The sequence below is a fragment of the Ursus maritimus genome, unplaced genomic scaffold, assembly GCF_017311325.1.
Source record: "Ursus maritimus isolate PB19 unplaced genomic scaffold, ASM1731132v1 scaffold_4, whole genome shotgun sequence".
NCBI classification, from domain to species: domain Eukaryota; kingdom Metazoa; phylum Chordata; class Mammalia; order Carnivora; family Ursidae; genus Ursus; species Ursus maritimus.
In genome coordinates, this window is record NW_024426552.1 from 89,618,624 (window position 1) to 89,638,291 (window position 19,668).

At 43.5% G+C, this 19,668-nt stretch overlaps 1 protein-coding gene across 6 annotated transcripts in view; it reads right to left on the minus strand.

The window, feature by feature from the left end:
* Window positions 1-19,668, minus strand: part of FNDC3B (fibronectin type III domain containing 3B) — a 380,755-nt gene that overhangs the window by 38,396 nt on the left and 322,691 nt on the right. For all 6 annotated transcript variants that reach the window (XM_040621603.1, XM_040621598.1, XM_040621601.1 and 3 more), the window contains 8 exons: window positions 18,708-18,846; window positions 16,253-16,324; window positions 14,024-14,142; window positions 11,634-11,739; window positions 10,516-10,688; window positions 8,127-8,240; window positions 7,656-7,805; window positions 3,698-3,978 (listed from right to left, as the gene is read on the minus strand). In XM_040621603.1, the coding sequence (XP_040477537.1) occupies window positions 3,698-3,978; window positions 7,656-7,805; window positions 8,127-8,240; window positions 10,516-10,688; window positions 11,634-11,739; window positions 14,024-14,142; window positions 16,253-16,324; window positions 18,708-18,846 (1,154 nt within the window). The remainder of the gene's footprint in view (window positions 1-3,697; window positions 3,979-7,655; window positions 7,806-8,126; window positions 8,241-10,515; window positions 10,689-11,633; window positions 11,740-14,023; window positions 14,143-16,252; window positions 16,325-18,707; window positions 18,847-19,668) is intronic.

A 19,668-nucleotide genomic window follows, 5' to 3' on the forward strand; every position in this document is an offset into this window, starting at 1 on the left:
ACAAACCCGCGAAAACCCCTTTCTGTGTCAGTAGGTTTGCTGACAGAGGTGCACGCTTCTCTTCTGGCAAAACAGAGAAAGACAAACTCAGCCGAGAACAAAGTGTAACCGCTGAAGTTTAAAAACAAACAAAAGAAACAAGTGCTTTCTCCGAACTGCACAGCCTGCTTAAAATGTTTCCTTCCACGCTTTTGTCTGAACATCATGACCTGTTCACTTATCTTTTACCAATTTAGGGAACAGAAAAAGGTGAGGTAAAAGTTGATCGGACCGAAATTACACCCTTAGTTACTTGAAATACTCATTTTGTATTTCATTATAATTACGGCAATTGTGTTTTTGAAACATATGATGAACAAGACTGTGGGCTGGTCAGACTTCTACAACGTACTGGTCTGAAGTTGTACAAAAAATATCTTAAATATAAATAACGACCTTAATATCTTAAATAGGAAACATCCAATTTACTTATTGCTTGGCCGACCATGACTCTTTTGGAGGGAGGGGGAGTAAGGGGCGGCGAGAACACACAGCACAACTAGAGCCAAAGAGGTACTTTTCTAAAGCCGTTCCATTCTCATGCAATCTGTCAAAAATGGGATCTTCGAAAGTACCCTGCATGTGAAAGAGGGACTTTCCACATTCAGCTCAATATACTAGCCCTGCATATCAATACTGAATTGTTTATGCTACAACCACTAAATAATTTTAAAATTGTCTTGAAGTTTTACCATCCAAATCTAAACTCATGCTTCCACTGTCCCTACATTACGAAAACATTTACCTCTCTAAAATAGATTTACCTTGAGAGGGATTTTAGATTTTTTAAAAAAGATTTTATTTATTTATTTATTTGTGAGAGAGAGAGAGAGAGAGAGCACACGCCTGTGCACAAGCAGAGGGAGGGGCAGAGGCAGAGGGAGACGCAGGCTCCCTGCTGAGCAGGGAGCCCGATGTGCGGCTCACAGGGCTTGCTCCCTGGACCCTGAGATCATGACCTGAGCTGAAGGCAGATGCTTAACCCACTGAGCCAACCAGGTGCCCTGAGAGGGACTTTTAAACATATCTTTAAATAAATCATTTCTGTGAAAGATATTTTTGGTAATTTCCACTGTAAATGCTACTTCATCATTAAGATTCCTGTATGTGTTCCTTCATTCAAACCTCTGAGCTTTAGATTTCTTTCTCGAAGTCATCAGACTGTATGTTGAGTAAGAAGAGTCAGCATGCCCCATGATCAGATCCTTCCACGAACCTTGATGTTTTATAGTCACTTACATCACCTTTAAGGTAGGCATAATGTCTCGAAGCAACAAAATTCTTGGGCTAACAACTTGCCCTAAAAGACCTTTTATAAAAAAAGACCTTTTATGATTTCTGATCCCAACATCCTGAGAGCTGACCTGAGGGTTTGAGTTCACTCTGGCGTAGACATGGGTGTGGATCAGAATGGACGCAAAACTTTTCTGAGTCCCTGAACCAGTGTGGCTTCTTCCGAGGCTTTTCAGCCAGAGGGATTAGGGCAGGCGATATTCCAGCCGGCTGGGGAATGACATCCCCTTGGTCATTTTTCCCCAGGGGTACACCTCATGGCGAAGTTTCCTTAGAGCGTTGTCACTGGGGAAATTCCCTGAGGTCAAGGTGTGGATTTAGTCATCCCTGGATTTCCTCCGCAACTGGTTAGAGTGCTCTAGACACAACAGACACTGGGCACGTGGTCAGCAAACAAGAGGGAAGGCTGGTTTTGAGAATGGCTAAAAGGCAAAAAATGAAAGAACGCCCTTGGCCTGCCTCTTCATCTAAGTCAGTCATATCCCACTTTAGTTTCTTTCTGAAGTCCCGCTTCAAAGCATCCCGATCACACTCTGAACCTGGGTCTTCCTCTCTGGAATACCAACACGATTCTGTACGGTTTTATTTTCAGCCTGTGATGTCACAATAACCTACTGTCCTACCATTGCTATTTAAGTGTCCCTCAGCTCTGTGAGCACTCTGACGGCAAGGGTAGGGTCTAGTATTGTTTTACAGACCCACGGTGTATGTAGTACTGTACCCAAAAGAGATTTTTTTAAAATAATGAAAGAAAAGGGGTGCCTGGGTGGCACAGCGGTTAAGTGTCTGCCTTCGGCTCAGGGCGTGATCCCGGCGTTACGGGATCAAGCCCCACATCAGGCTCCTCTGCTATGAGCCTGCTTCTTCCTCTCCCACTCCCCCTGCTTGTGTTCCCTCTCTCTCTGGCTGTCTCTATCTCTGTCGAATAAATAAATAAATCTTTAAAAAAAAATCTTAAAAATCAAAAAAGAAAAAAAAAGCCAAAAAACCCCCGTCATTGCTTTGGAAAAGTAAAATAAATCTAGTTATATAAGTCAATTTCTTTTTTTTTTAATTTCAAGATTCTATTCATTTGAGAGAAAGAAAGAGAAAGCATGAGCAAGGGGAGGGGTAGAGGGAGCAGCAGGCTCCCCGCTGAGCAGGGAGCCCCATGTGGGACTCCATCCCAGGACCCTGGGATCATGACCTGAGCTGAAGGCAGACGCTTCACCGACTGAGCCACCCAGGCGCCCCTCCTTATGTAAATCAAAAATGCATTTACTACAACTAACCTACTAAACAGTGAAGCTTAGCCGAGCCCATTTAAACGTGCTCAGAAACACTTACATTAGCCTACAGCTGGGCAAAATCTTCTAACGCAAAGCCTACTGTATACTCAAGTACTAAGGATCTTCTGTAATGTATTGCGTACTGGTCTGAAAGTGAAAACCAGAAAGGCTGCACGGGTACAGAAAGGTTGTGAGGGCAATGATTGCTGAGTGCGTGGCTGGCCCGGCTGCTGCGGCTCGCTGCCACTGCCCGGCATCCTGGGAGACAGGATCAGACCACGCTAGCCCAAGAACAGATCGAAATTCCAAATCTGAGTCCAGTTCCTACTGAACGTGCACTGCTTTGCCGCCATCGTAAATCAGGGCCGTCCGGAACCTGACAAAGGATGATGCTCTGAGAAGGCCCACCTCAGTAACCACAGCTGTTCCTGGACTCTTCTAACACTAATCGTACGCTTTCCGTTTTCAAGGAGTTAAGGCAACTTGGAGATAGAGCTAAATAATTTGAAATTTTAAGAGGCCAAGTTGGAGAAAAAGATGCGTGAGCAGAGGAAGGGGAAGCTGCTGGCTCTCAGAGAAGTACTCCGGGTCGGGAAGAAAGACTGCAGATGCTAATTGAGCTTTGCTCAGCAGTGTGTAATGTAACTTTTTTCTCTGGCCCCTTACAACGACCCTGAGTAAAAGCTACATCACGAATGCTTTGTAACACTGTGTCTGCTTTTGGGGAATCAAAAGAATGGTGAAGCCTGGCTTCAGAGGTGGGCAAATACATGCTGAGCACAGAGGGTGTCCGGAGGGACATGAGTCACAGGAAAAGCACAAAGTTTGAAAGTGGCTGCTAAGAGACCAAGAGGGAAGAACTAATTTAAAGCAGCAGGTAAAATTCCCCCTCAAGGGTTAGGAAATGTACAAATTTGTAACTGACTCACAAAGTACAAAGCTACAAGTTTTAAAGATGTATTTGCATTTAGTACCCTTAAATATATTAATTAAGAATGATTAGAATTCACTCGTTTGGCCTTCAGAACCTGAAGGGTCTATAATAGTCCCAAGTATTATGTGTTGATGCAACTGTATTTCTGCTTCCCTGCACTCACCGGTAGGTGGTTTCTGGAAGGAGGTCTTTTATAATGTGGGTGGTGGTATTGCCCACGGTGATGCTAGCGTCTCCAAGATCAATATTGTAAGCAAGGATTTCAGATCCATTATTGCACGGCTCTTCCCAGTTCAGTACAAGGCACACAAAAGGTGAATCAGGGTAGGCATTGAGGGTCTCCTCTTCCAGGACACAGAGTGTGGAGACAGGGTCAGGGGCAGATGCTGGTGTCTGGCAGAGGACAAGCTCACTATACGGTCCTGCTCCAGCTTGATTGACAGCCTAAAAAGTCAAGAGCAAGACAAAGTCCACATTACCCCAATGTAAATTCTAATGCCTCCATGTTAGGTGCTGTCACATAAATGTAACAAAGTACACAATTTACTTCTAGAAATATGCATAGAAATAAACCTCAGGAATGTTCACTTTAACAACCACTTTTCCAAAAAGTGCCAATGACAACTTTCCTGTTAATAAAGCAGAAGATAATATCACCATCGTCACCTTTTATGAAAAATAATTTTAAAATAACACTTTGTATTTGTATAGCTTACTTCAGGTTATATGCTGTTTTGTGACATCCTCCCAATAACTGTCTGGGGTAGACAGTAAATGGCAAGTATTGTTCTAGAGTTTTCCACATGAATGATATACTCCTATCTGAAGTCAATTCTCAGCCCTTTCTGATTTTACCTGGGAGCAACAGCTGAGACGTTCATTATTCACTGCTCTATGAAATACTTATTCACTTGGTCTCCAGGGCCATACTCTTGTTTCTACTTACCTGCTGCTGCTTCTCAATCACCTTTGCCCACTGCTACTTATCACCTGGATCTCTCAACACTGGAGGCCACTAGGGCTCAGGCCTTGGACACCTCTTCTTCTTCTCTTTTTAAAATTTTTAAAATTTTTTAATTTTTTATTTTTTTTAAGATTTATTTATTTATCTATTTATTTGACAGAGAGAGAGAGCCAGCGAGAGAGGGAACACAAGCAGGGGGAGTGGGAGAGGAAGAAGCAGGCTCCTAGCAGAGGAGCCTGATGTGGGGCTCGATCCCGGAACGCCAGGATCACACCCTGAGCCGAAGGCAGATGCTTAACGACTGCGCCACCCAGGCGCCCCTCCTTTTTTTTTTTTTTTTAAATCTCTGTTCTAACTCCTCGAGATCTCATCTTGTCTCGGGGGTAAATGCCATTTATATCATATCTCAGGGATAAATGTCATATTATATCCTAATGCTATTTATATCCTGCTCCCAAATTTACTTGTGTAGCTCAGACCACTGTCTTGAATGCCAGCCCAGTATATCTAACTGCCTCTGGATGTCTCCACTTGAACGTCAAATAGGAATCTCCAACTCAAGTGTCCACACAGTTCCCTCATCTCTACCCCACCCAAAAAAACCCCCACTGTACCTGCTGTAGTCCGTCTCATCCTTCAGGTTGTTCAAGTCATATCCCTGAGACACCACTGGACATCTTTCTTCCTTGCACACCCCAATCCAGGCCACCAGCACATCCTGCACCAAAGCCTGGTCCAATACATTCAACTCTCATCTGACTCCGGTAACGACCTTCTAACTGGTATGTGGGTGTCAGCCCTTGCCTGATATTCTGTATTCACAGCAAGCACAGTGATACTGCTCATATCCCTTCCATGGCCTCCCACCATATTCAGAATAAACTTCAAAGTCCTCACAAAGCCTGCAAGACCCTATCTGATCTGCTCACCACCACCACCCCCCCCCAAAACCCACTGCCACTCTGACTTCATCACCTACTCGTGTCCCCCTCACTTGCTCTGCTCCAGCCACACTGGCTTCCTCACTGTTTCACAAAGACACCAAGTCTGCTCCTGTCTCAGGGCCTTTGCAATTTGCTGCCCTTCTGTTCAGGAAGCTTTCTCCCTAGACATCTGCACAGCTCACTCAATCATCTGTAGGCCTTCTCTCAAGCCCTCTCGCCGTATTTAAATTTGCAGTCACCCCACCCCACCCCCACCCACTGTGATCCTCATTTCCTATTTCCCTTCTCTCTTTTTCATCATAGCATTTATCACCACCATAGGGTATATTTCATTTCCTTCTTCCCTGATGAGAATGCAAGTTCCGTAAGGCAAAGCCATCTGTCTCACTCTCCGCTGTGGCCCCACAACGAGAACAGTACCCGACACAGACTATGTGCTCAATGAATGTCCTTAAACATGTATTGTTTTCCTTACAAAAACATTCAGAAGACTCCTTACAAAAGTGAATGTACTCTAAAATCTAGTTCTCATTTAATTCACAGGAGAGTTTATGAGGACGTATTACAAAACTAAATGAAAGTGAGCTCAAATACTTATTTTAATGTTTTAATTTTTAAATTTTTATTTGTTTGTTTGAGAGAGTGAGAGAAAGAGAGAGCATGAGTTGGGGGAGGGGCAGAGGGAAAGGGAGAAGCAGGCTCCCTGCTGAGCAGGGAGCCCCCGGATGCAGGGCTCCATCCCAGGACCCGGGGATCATGACCTGAGCCGAAGACAAAGGCTTAACTGACTGAGCCATCCAGGTGCCCCTATAACACTTACGTATGACTGTTAGCTTCAAAGAAGTTCAGAGCACTCATTTGCTAACAAATCACTTTTGAAACTCTACTGTAATATTTGTCATATCTAATCCTACTTCATGACAATACTTCAACTCTTTTTGGTAAAATTCTGAAACTCGAAAAGCCTAGTGAAGTTCTTTCCTGTGGTGGCAGACAGTTCTTTATTTATATCCTGCCTTGTTCCAAAAACAGGAGTGTAGCACATATTTTGTAACCTTTTCCCAATGACTCAGCACTGCTATTATAAAGATCAGATAATGCGCTGTGACCCTGACTCATTGACAAAGAGTTAATTACGTCGCAGGTGCTCCATTCAAGAAGGAAGGAAGGCGTATAACAAAAGAGTTTAATCAGAATGTTTACGATAAAGCAGGCTTCAGAATTCAACAGAGAAGCCTCAGTTGATCTGAAAAACTAATTTGCGAAGGGAATCTTTTCTCTAAAGAGGTCAGAGACACTGGTATGTTGATGGACTTGTAATAAGCAATTTGATTCATCACTTAAATCAGGTGGAAACCTAAATCTGGCATCTTTGCTTCTTAATCTATTTAAGTCTAAACATGTGTGAAGACAGACTTCTCCAAGGCCAGGACCACATCTGACTAACCTTTGTATCCTCTCAATCATCCTGATGGCCTTTGATTCTGGCACAAAGTTGTGCTCAAAAAATGTTACTAAACAAATGGAAAGAAATGGACAAAGAACCCTGTTTTCTTAGGACAGTAAGGCTTTACAAAGGGGGTAAAAATAACTTATCTGAGTCAATAAAGTACAAGTAATCTCCTGATTACTGTCACTTTTAGGGGTTAGGCTAGGAGCCAACTGTTCGTGATGTTATGCCATTTGGACTCCCCAGTCAAAGCTTACGGCTAACCAGCCTTGTTAACGGTCACTGAGAAGTGGGAGGTAGATGCCGTAATCGAATGCAGACTAGTCCAAATCGCTCTAATGTTCATTTCTGGCTCCATTTAACCCCCTGCATACACATCTTCTGTCTCTGCCAGTTTTAAGCATCTCTCCCACTGACATGTGCATGTCAGGAGAATTCAGACAGAAGGAATCTAACCTAAGGAGCTGTGACACCTTTGCCTTGGACTCAGTCATTTATTCAGTGAATTCACAAGCAAGAGTGCAGGGTGGTGAGAAATAGAGTGGTGTGCACTTGGGTTTTGTTCTTATGTTGCAGGACCTCCTAGAGAAGCAGCTATGAATTATAAGATACCAAAACAATTAAATTTATTTTATTTAAAAGGACTCTTTTTTTCCCTATCATCCCTCTTGATAGCCTCCATCACAGGCCTTTGAGTAAGTTCCCCGGAGTCTCTCTGGGAACACCAGTGTCTATGAGTAACACCTGAGTGGTGCCCACCTACCTGGAGTCTACAGCAGTACTGTGCAGCGGGCAACAGACCCCTTATCTCAAAGCCGGTGTCTGTCCCATGATAAATGAGCTCTAGGGATTCTTCATCTTCGCCCCATTCCAACCTGTACTCTGAGATGTCGGCACCAGAGCTTTCAGGACTCTGGAAAGCAGAAATTCAAGTTCATTTCATTGAGAAGATGATCCTATGATGTTTGTGTTCAACAAACTAAACTGGGAAAAACAGCAACATGCCCCTGGATATTTCAAATACAGAAGAAAGACGTGAAAGAGATACTCAATTTCCTTTCAATTCTGACAGAATCTGCACAACTCTAAATGATATAAGCAAATGCCAAGGGAGATTAATGTGTAAAAATCACTTACCTGTGAGTTTTAGCCTTGTAGGTTTCTCGTAACTTGCATTTGGTGGCAGACAAAGTAGAAGAAACAGAAATCGATGCAGAACACGTGCCTGACTTACCTCCCAACTCACCAGGACACATCCATCAGGTGTAAAAGAAATACAAGGTGCTTTGCACTGTCCAGGAGGCCCGGCAGCAGTGGTAATCTCTGAGACATCAGAATAGGGGCCATACTGAAAGAGACGACACACACGTGTATGTGCGCATATGTAAGGGCCAGGTTAACACCGTCATCAGTACAACTGATTAAAAAATATTTCCGAATGGTTTTCACTTTCAGTTGAACGTGTATAAGGTTTTTTTCCTACATACATTGCCTGAGTGGTAAATGTCTTATATATGTATAGTCTTTTTATTCCAAAGGATCACAAAGATGGTTCGTCATTTTTCCTTTACTGTGACATCAGAAACAAAAGCATGCTGATTTTTGAAACACGGCTTTCTGTTTTAACATTTCTCACAGGACATCAAAGAAAACGAAGTCAGATGTACACCACAGTTTAATTTTCAACACACAAAAATCTAGTTGAAATTGGTGGTTATCAAAGTCTAAGTATTTCTTGTAGTTGTTGGTATTTTCCACTTTGAAAATGAATGCTCCTGTTAACATGGTCTCAGCATGACCCCACCATCTCAACTATCTGGAAGTTTTATAGCACACTGCTCTTTTCTTTATACGGCCTTCGGTGATCACACTACTCAGAGCCAACTGCCATTATTTCGAGAGAACCATAATCACCCCATTTAACAGTGGAATTTGTGATACCACAAAGAGCTGGGGCAAAGAATAAAAATAAAATAATTTCCAGGCTAATGAGGTATATGACTATGCTTTTCCAAAATGGGAAAAGAAGATTAAAAAAACCCCAACAACCAAAAAACCACTCAAATTTTCCAAGATAACTTGCAAATACGCTGGGAGGGGGGTGGATGGGAGAGAGGCTCTCTGGAACAGACCTCAGAAGCTGACTACAGTCAGATGTGTGGTTAACTTTCAATAGGACAGGAATAAACTGAGGCTGATGACAATTTTTTTTAGATGATAATTAAGTGAAAGGAGGCAGAAAGTAAAACTCAGAGCCACAGAGCTGCACATTTATCTTTGTTATGGTGGAGATGCCCTGAAGAACGGACCGGAAAATGAGCAGAAACAACAGTACAACAGTTTCCGCAGCACCTGTGGTCATCACCTTCCATGCTCTTTTTAATTCTAAAAGTTCAGGTGCATAAGTGTTCCTATCTTCTCTTCAAAACTTTATTGTTTAGCTTTATGCTGATTTAAAAAAAAATTTCAATAGTTGCGCTGTGTCTGAAATTCCTTCCCAACTGGGAATTAGAAGGAATTCAGCTCCTGCTAAAAGCTTGAGATCCGACTTTAGACCAAATGTTTTCACTGTGAGCGTGGCTCGCAGGAAACGGACTGGAGACAACGTGCTCCCATGTGCCAGGCTCACGCAAGACTACCATGAATGAGAAAAAGTCACCGCCAACTTCATGCTGCTGTTGGCTGTGCTCTTTTACTTTTAAAAATTCCATCAATTAATTCCATCTATTTATTTGTATGGACTCAACTGAACAAATCACGAGTAAGCCTGGGGGTCTGTAGCAGCAGTCTGTACCAGAAAGCCCGACAGTATCTGGTTACCTTGTTCTTATCGTGAATCTCCCCCCAACCCACCCTGCAATTTAAAATTTGGGTGTAATACAGACATAAACTTTCGGTCTCTGATAGGCCACCTCGCACGGCCCAGAGCAGCAGCAGAAGGCAGGGCCGAGAAGAGTTCTCCAGTCTTCACTTGAAGCAAAGAGAACAAGAAGCTGACCTCCCTGCCCTCTACCCGACTCAGTTCTAAAAACTGACCTAAGATACTGCTGGGTCATTTCGACAATACAGTAAAGGAGTTACTATGTAGTCCTAATTTCCCGTAACTGATTAATATAGTCAATGAGCAAGTAGGAAATTATTTTTACAACAACCAAAGCATCAAAAGGGTAATGTTCTTATTAACCTTGAGGCGTCCCCCGTGAACTCTTTCTTAACAGAATGATATGAGGGGGCACCTTGGTGGCTCAGTCGGTGAAGCGTCTGCCTTTGGCTCAGGCCATGAACCCAGAGTCCTGGGATCGAGCCCCACATCAGGCTCCCTGCTCAGTGGAGAGTCTGCTTCTCCCTCTCCCTCTGCCCCTCCCCCTCCCCTTGCTTGTGCTCACTCTCTCTAATAAACAAAATCTTTAAAAGAAAAAAAAAGAACGATATGAGGACGACACAAAATTAGCAATGCTGGGTCAATAGGAAATCACAGCAATGCACCACTTCAGAGAAGAGATTTTACATACACTTCCTTAATGGTTGCCAAGGCTGGATTGGTACCGCTGAGGAATTTCAGGAAGGTGGGTTTGGAAGTCAGAACGCTGTACTTGGATTGCACCGTACAAGCTTGTACTCACCCCTCCGTCATTCAGAGCCCTCACCCGGAAACGATACATGGTCCCGGGCAGGAGGTTGCCAACGGTGCACTCGAGCTCTGGCCCATGGTACACCTCCGAAGCCACGTCCGCTGGTTCCGTCATCTCCACGCTGTACTCCGACACTTCGCAGCCACTTTCTGAGGCAGGAACATCTGGAATGCAGAATGCTTTTCACCTTAACATTTCTGTGCTTCCAGCTGACCACATCACACCTGGCTTCCCACCAGGTTTGCAAAACATCATGTGGGTGGCTGGTCCTCTGTACCTTTCTTACAGAAGAGCCCCCCCATCCCCCAAAAGAAAAGAGATACGGAAGAGTTTCTGGATATTATCTGTAGTTTCCAAACAATACATTTAAGTACATTTAATTACATTAATAAAATAGTTTGAAAACCACAGAACCATCAGGCAAATGCCTTTACACTCTAAGGAAAGGAAGCTACAGAAGAAGAAAATCTTCTCTTTAACTTAAAACCAAAGGTCTCGTTAAATCAAGATGAAATATTATGTTGTAGACATTTAAGTGGTGGGGAAAAAGCAGTCAGAGTTCTGTATATTTGCAATTCTACATGCTGTAAACTGCTGACACGACAGGAAATGCTCAGACAGCGTGACTCAACATCGCAAAGTGCCAGGACCCACCGGACAAAAGAATGAGACGTTACCTTACGAACCACCGCTTGCTTTCACCTCTACATCGAGCACAACTTTGCTTTTATGAATAAAGTTGCAAAATTCCTGAACAAGGCTGGCCGCTCTGCAAGATCTTCTGCCCCCCCCCAAGCACGTGCGGCACCTCCGGAGAATAGAGGATGAGCAACAGAGCACAGGCGAACACAAACCCAGGCCAACGCACGTTCAACAGAAAAGAGGCCCCCCCCCCCCCCAAGCACGTGCGGCACCTCCGGGGAATAGAGGATGAGCAACAGAGCACAGGCGAACACAAACCCAGGCCAACGCACGTTCAACAGAAAATAGACATTTTCAACCAAAAACACTATGGTTTTTAGGAGACTGATAACTTAATAACAAAACATGAAATCTTCAATTCAATCTCCAATTGTCCCAACTGTCAATGTCAAGATTTGTTCACTCACCCCACTCTAAGTGGACTTCTTTGTGCTTCGGTCGACCCAAGACCCTCGGTGGTCGACACTGACCGGGTGCAATGCTTAGTGTGCGAGCAGGGAGACTTTCGGAACACTGCAGGAGAAACAGCGGAGAGAACCATCTCTTAGCTCCTGTGAGTTCACGAGACCTCCACACACTGGACAATTTCTAACCTACAACTGAACACGCTACCAAAAGGGGGTTACGTGTGGAATGTGTATCACATCACTTTTTTTCTCAAAAAATCTTTAGTTCAATTGAGGAAATAAATTCATAAGACTTGAAAAGGTGAGGAAATAATTCAAGACATTATTAAAGTACACTGAGGACAAGGATTCCCATCCTTCTCCCCCCCCGACCCCATCTAAGAAGAGCTACAGATTTGCAAAGCTGGATCTTGTCAGGGGGATGGGTAAAGCAAACAGAAAACTTAAACAAGATCGGACAAGGTGATGGATCACCATAATGAAGAAGAGGGAGAGGGAGGAAGACAGGAGGTGGGGGAAAGGGAGGAAGACAGGAGGTGGGGGAAATCATTTCTCGGATGTGAGTGTCCGGGATGAGTGGGTGGTGGTGAAACGACGGTTCGAGGAGCTACAGAGCGGAGAGTGTCTACATGGGTAGGCCGGTCGGGTTCTCTTACCCCTCATCCCACCTTCTCCTGCGCTATGGTTCGACTTTTGCTTTATCCTCCTCTTTGATTTTGCTGAAGCCTGAGCTCGGATTTTGACACCATGCCCTACTTGTGTACGCGTAATTTTTAGGCAACAAGATCTTCTCTCGTGTGCGGGCAAGTGCGTGTAAGTGTGCCCATATACTGCACATGGCACTGGTAAAAATGATTATTTCTGAAGTCAGATTCACAGACACGGGTTGTCTATTCTAAGCACACAATTTCTTTCCCTTAAACCAAAATTAGATCCTTCATGAGGACAGAAGAGAACACAAAACAACAGCTGGAGGAAATCTGTAAATGGCGCCATAAATGGCTAACCATCCACACGCGGGGCAGAAAAGCAAATAAATTCGGTATTAATCAACCGAGTCTGACGTTAACCAGCAGGTTCTGTGAGCGCTAAAATAAGCTGGCCTTCTTTTTGGAGGATCTGGTTGTGTAAGGCTGGTGATGTGGAAGGTGACTGTCTTTCTGAGACAGGAGAAAACAGGGTGGGGAGGGGGCGTGCAGCTCAACCACACTCCTCCTCCCTGCGAAGCAGCGTGCCGAGGACACGGCTCCGTACATTCAGACAGCAGGGGCCCTGGGCCGCGCCGCACACGGGAGGTGCCGGCCGACAACCCGTGGCTCTGACGTGGGTACACCCCACCCTGGGAAGCATTCCAGAGAGCTCTGGCACTGGAGAATGGTCTAACTGGATCCTCTTTTCACACAGTCTCCCTATACGGGTAGTCTAGACATCACAGTACTGCCATCCTTGCAGGGGAGAAAGAAAAGAAACAGAAGCCAACACTGGAGGTATGCCGACTGCTGACTGCAAAGCTAGGCGCCCTAATGGCGGGCGTTCTTGTGAAAAATAAACCCCGCACAGGGCCCTAAGCCACCATCTCTCAGTCTCTCTCTCAGAATGGTGTCAAACCATAGTGTTAAATATCCCTACAAAGAAAATGGCTTTTTACTATCTTGCCTTTCACTCACTCTCCGAATGTAAGTTAAAGCCATTTAGACAACAATTATCTGATTTCTAGGGCACTCCCTGTGTATTTATGGGGTTATTTTGAGCGTGATGAGAACACGGTGTGGTTGAAAGCAAGGCTCTTGACATTTATTAAACTGGCTGGTCTAAGGTCAAATAAAGAGCAGACAATAAGGAATACACTGCTGCCTACAGTTGTGTAAGCTGGGCACTGCACAACCGCAAAGGTGTCATTCATCTTTGTCATCCTAGATTTATATGGTTTTTGTAATAATTTTCCAGCAGATGGCAGTAAAGTACCTTGGGGAAGGTGTATCTCACGCTCACAAAATTGCCAGAGCAGTACAAGAGGGCGTCTCTTTGAGACTCTAAATTCTATTTTTCTACCATTGCAATGATGGACATTCCTCTTTGTTAACTAATATGATTGTCAGGCAACGTGCAATCTTCAGCTGTCACATGGGATCATGCCAAAGTCTTCTAAGAAATAACTCAGCGACAAATGTACCAGACAATACCACAACTCAGCTGAGAATCGTCTGGGCCTATCTTTTTTGTTCTCTAAAGCACAATTTAAGAAACTCTAGTTTTCATTTCCTGATGTGACACCGTGGCGAGCTGCATTACCGCAGTGTATTTTAAAATAGTAATTTTATTCTGACGGTCCGGATGGGTTGTCTGAATTTGAGCCAAGAAGTTTACCTTTACACCGAAACAAGACCAACCTGACTGTGCCCACCAGTACTGATGCAGCACGCTCGCAGCTTGTACAGAGTGCCCGGCTTCAAGTGGGTGAAAGTGTATTCCGTGGCCGACCCACTGTACGCCACCTCCCACTGGCTCGCTGGAAGACAAGATGCAGGCGGAGTTTACACCTTCTGTAAAAATGCCATCGGGTCGACCCTTACTGTGGGGAAAAAGCTCCAAGTGGTTTCCATGAGAACCAGCATCTCCTATTCTTTCCTTCTTTCTTTTATTTTTTTTAAATAGCCAAGGGACCTCTATCCATTTCCTTCACAAAGTTAAATATTTAAAATCACATGGAGTCATTTTTAATACTTAGTACCGCAGGCTAGACTACTTAATACCACCATTATTACATCTGCTGACTATGAGGTCTGGATGCTGGAAACCACACAAAATCTGTAGTGGGCACAGGGAGGGGGTGGGCCACAAGCAGCGACAGAGGGCAACGTCAAGCGAGCGGCGAACCATTCATAGGGTGAGGAGGCCTTGGGGGCGGCCGGGCGTGGGGAAGGCCACTGGGCAGTCTGGAACATGTCTCAGAGCCTGCTCTCATCTGTCGGGCGGTCACGGTAAGTGAAATCCTCCGTTACAGACGGGAGGCCTTTGGGGCCAAGGCTGCTGGTCTCCACGGAGCTCACGTGAAGACAGAAGTGCCCGGGAGAGTGACAACTTAAAGCTGAAGCACTCTGTGTGCCCTAGTTATCTGCCCAGTTCTGGGGGTTAAAGAAAGCAAGCGGGGCCTTGGGATAGATCTGGTGCCTGGTGAGGCTGGGGCCACCAGCGAGAAAGCGTCGGTGGCTGCCGGGTGCCCGCCTCACACGTCGGAGCGGCTGCACGTGCTCCGTCCTCTGTGTCGCTCTCCCCTGTGGCTCGGCTGCCGGGGGACTGTTTCACAGAAGCCTTTTCTCTGTGAGGTTGTTTGAGGGAAAATAGTCTTATCCTATCCCACCTGATGCTTGTAAGGACAGATTTACCACAAAGTCACGGCACCAGGGCCAAGGGCGGGGGTATCAGGAAGCCTCACTCTGACACTGCCGGTCGAAAACCCAAGATGGGCAAATGGAAGCAAGGACAGCGGGAAAGATGCAATGAAGTGCTCACTTCCTGTGCTGGCAGAACTGTCCACTTTAAGTAGAGAATGGTGTCTACTTTTGATTTGATATCAGTGGTCAAGAGAGCCACGAAAATGCAGGTTTTCAGGTTTTCACAAGGAGCCACTGCAATGCACCTGACTTCTCTCCTGGGGAAGTTTTCTAATGTAAAGAACTACATCAAATTTTTAGCCCAGATATGATTTCATGTCTATCAGAACAGCTGTGCCCATCTCAAAGCATTCTCCTGTTTTTAGTTTAAAAGAGAAGCTGATTGACATGAAAACCAAAGTACTCCAGGTGGTTACTGAGGTACAGAATAAAAGACAAGCACGCACCTGCACAGCCTGTTTGTTAAAGTCCCTGTTAACGCTTTTTTTTTTTTTTTGCCACTTGCCATAAATCATTTTTTTTAAATGAGTGGTTAAAGGGATTATCAGAGTGGTGAGATATGTCATTTTTAAAGTTCTGATGACTATACTTTTTTTCTGTTAAAGTCTAATGACTTTTACTAGAAAAAGATCTAAGAATTTTTTAAAAGGCACTACCGAAGGAATTCGATTTTGAACGCTGTACTGCTGTAATCCACACAGTGTGACAGGTGATGAATAACCTGGCTCATGTCACGAAGATGGAAAGACCTTTGCTAAACTTGATATGCAAGCGTGACACTGTCACTAGCTCACGACAACACTATGTTTTGTTTGCTGTCACTGCCTGTGGGAATTTGTAGATTATTGAACTTGCTTGCTGTCTCCACCTTATCCTTCCTGCTGATTGCTTCTGACACTCCTCTGCTTATAAGAATTTCCAGAGAAAGTGTGCCAAGAGAGGGGATGAAAATGTAATTATTCTATTAATTAGGACCACTGGTTTAAGGAAAGGACATGGAAAATTTAAAACAATAAAAATGTACCTTTTAAGCATACTCTGATCCCTGATGCTGTGTGTAAGAGAGAAAACTATAAACGTGTGATTAAGGTTTATCTGTCGTAAGGGCACTAGCGTTAGAATTGATGGCGGCTCACTGTGCCCACTGTGAGCACACAGATGTTCATCATATTAGATGATGGGGGTGCTACTGGATTCGAGTAAAACGATTTCCCAACACTTTACCTTCAGAATTTCCATCAGTAATCTCCAGCAAGTACTTGAGTATTTCTGAACCACCATTGTCCTTTGGAGGATCTGGAAAGTAAGCAAATGCCTTATTAGTTATGAAAGGGCATTGCTTTTTATCAGCAAATATCATCAGAACCCAGAAAGTCATGTAACATTATACTGCCTTAATTCTGGATTTAAGCAAAAGGTAAAATCATTACTGTATTAGTCCTGAAAAACAAAAGAAACAAAAACACATTAAGAAACCCCGAATGTGCTCAGATTACTCAAAGTTCTAGAGCTAGAAATGTCAAAGAGTTATTTAGTGAAACATGAGCAAAATTCAAAATACAAATTGATTTTTCTAAGAGTTAATAAATCTACTTGAGAATTTTGAAGGCTGATCTTTAATATTTAGTAATTTTTATATAAGATGAAATATATATTTCTTTTATTATTATTTTATTCTGTACTTCACTTAGGTTACCAGGGACCAGATTCTTTTGAGATGGAGAGGGAAGAAAAGAAACGTGCAAAATTTACTGATAAGATCAGTAAAACCTCAGAATGTAATAAATCTGTGCCATCACAGTTTGCTACTAAGCACACTGAATACCCTAAGTGAGCCTGATATGCAGCCGAAGTGTGGATCAGCAAGAACGTGCACCGAAGAGGTGGAGTGAGGAAGGGGTGCTGGCTTACTACCAGAGCCCTGTGGACTTTGCGTATTTACTCCACTGCTAACTCTGTGCCTGCAAGAGTTTTCTTTTCTGAGCAGAAAAATACCTTGCATTATAATTTTGCAAGACTATGCAGAATTTACCTCTACTCTCACTCTGCCACTTTTTTTTTTTTTTAAAGATTTTATTTATTTGACAGAGAGAGACACAGCGAGAGAGCGAACACAAGCAGGGGGAGTGGGAGAGGGAGAAGCAGGCTTCCCGCTGAGCAGGGAGCTCGGTGCTGGGCTTGATCCCAGGACCCTGGGATCATGACCTGAGCCAAAGGCAGACGCTTAACGACTGAGCCACCCAGGTGCCCCTCAGTTTGCCACTTCTGTATTTTGGATATAGATATAGGAACTTTTCTTCCCTTCTTTCACTTGGTATTTCCATTAATGTATACACATTTCAGTAAGAAGATACTTAAAACAACAGTAATGAAGTTAAATATTGTAGCAGATAGCTAATATAAGTAAATATTTAGTATTTACAGGACTTTCTAGGCTTTTCTGAGAAAAAAGCTTTACAATCTGGCAAAAAGCACGCCTAGATTTTTACAGTTTCTCTTAATCATATCTATCTTCCAAGGAAATAGATATCCTAATAATTCTGCCTCAAAGTAACTTGATACAGTTTTTATGTCTCAATGGTTGATCCTCCAAGAACAATTTAATAATATTTTATTTAAAAAAAAATATTAATCTCTACACTCAAACTGGGGCTCGAACTCACGACCCCAAGATCAAGAGTCATGTGCTCTTCCCACTGAGCGGGGTGCCCCAACAGTTTAGTATTTTAAATCCCCTTTACATTACTTGGCTGCCAGGTAAAATCTTATTTTAAATTTCTCCTTTCATTTTTTGCCTTTCAGGTAGCTATGATGTCACATTAGTGATAATTATATATATCATAATAGTTTTACATATAATTGCAAATGTTTATCAACATTCTAATGGCATTTGTTTCTTTTTCTTTTAAGTTTTATTTATTTATCTGAGAGAAAGAGAGCATGCACACAAGTGCATGTGGGGGAGGGGCAGAGGACGAGGGAGAGAGAAACTCTAGCAGTTTCCGAGCTGTGCACGGGGACCCAATGCTGGGCTCCATCTCACGACCCTGAGATCACAACCTGAGCCGAAACCAAGAGTGCAATGCTTAACCAACTGTGCCACCCAGGTGCACCTCTAATGGCCTTCATTTCACGGAAATAACCCACGGTGCAGAGGTGAGCCACACTATCCTTCCACTCGATACTCCCAAGCACAGATGATAACTTCAACGTGAAAAATTCCTGAAGTTCAAGACTTCTGGTTACATACAAGCAACAACAAAAACTAAAGTATTCCTAGTTCTTCTTAACTTGAACATTCTGTACGTCAAAATTTACTTATGATGACATACCCAAAGTTTCAAATTTATTTTCAGTATTAATTTTATAAATCAATTATTTACATTAACTATCACTACCATTTGGTAAGGGCAAGCTATTGAAGAATGAATATATACTCAGAGATTACTACATTCAAATCAGTAACACATTAATAGTACAGGAAAAATCATAAAGTAAGTAAAATGCTCTTAAAATTGTCCATTTTACCAGCTGGTGGAATTTTCTGGATGTTTCTCATACATATATTCCAAATCTGTAAAACTCCCACAAATTATACCTTTTATTTATTTTGGTTTGTCACTACTGAAGTTAATCAGTTTTTAAAAGTCTGTCAAAAATAAGCAACAGCAAAACATACCCCATTTGACACTAAAGCCATGAGATGTAACTGGTCCTTTAATGAGGGGTCTTGTGGGAGGCCCAGGCCGGTCAGGACTTGTCGTACACACCAGAACTTCACTTGGACAACTCTTCCCTTCCACATTAGAAGCAGTCAGCTGTAATACAACCAAAAAAATATTAACATGCTTTAGATATCAGGTATTAAAGAAATGGGAACTTTTTTTTTTTTTTAATATTTTTTAAATTTATTTGAGAGAGAGCACATGAGAGAGAATGTGCAGAGAGAGGGGGAGGGACAAGTCGACTCCCGCCAAGCAGGGAGCCCAAAGTGGAGCTGGAGCCCCGGACCCCGAGATCGTGACCTGAGCTGAAGGTGGACGCTTAACGGAATGAACCACCCGGGAGCCCCCAAATGGGGACTTTTTAACGTGGCAAGATCAAGGAATCTGTACACACGCAGACACACAACATGCATTTCCTCTCTCTCAATCTCAAACAACAGATTGATTTACAAGTGTTTCCTTTATGAGGTACTTATTTTCTGTAGACTTAGCTATGAACAATGAAAAATAAAACAATACAGGTGGATTTTAGCGAAAGACATTTTTACCCTTTCAAGAAGACATAGAACAAAACCAGTATGTTATCTCCTGGTTCTTACTGTTTTGTGGAAGGAAAATAGGGGAGGGGAAAACAGGTAAAAATACCCTTACTTATTTAAGAGGAGGGCAACGCCACCTTGTGGAGAAACGCTAGCAGTGTCCCTATGTTCTCAGAGCCCGCTGCAAATGACAAGCCTTTGTTAAAAATCCTCAACGGATCACCTTCCTCCAACAGTCGCACGCTTCACTTGATGATCTGACAGCTGTTTACTGAAGGACTAGTAAGTGTCAAACGCCATTTGGCCCCCGGATTAGAGAAGGAAGGGAAGACTCAGAAGAAGAACTCCTCTCTCCAGAAGGGACAGGGTTACACCA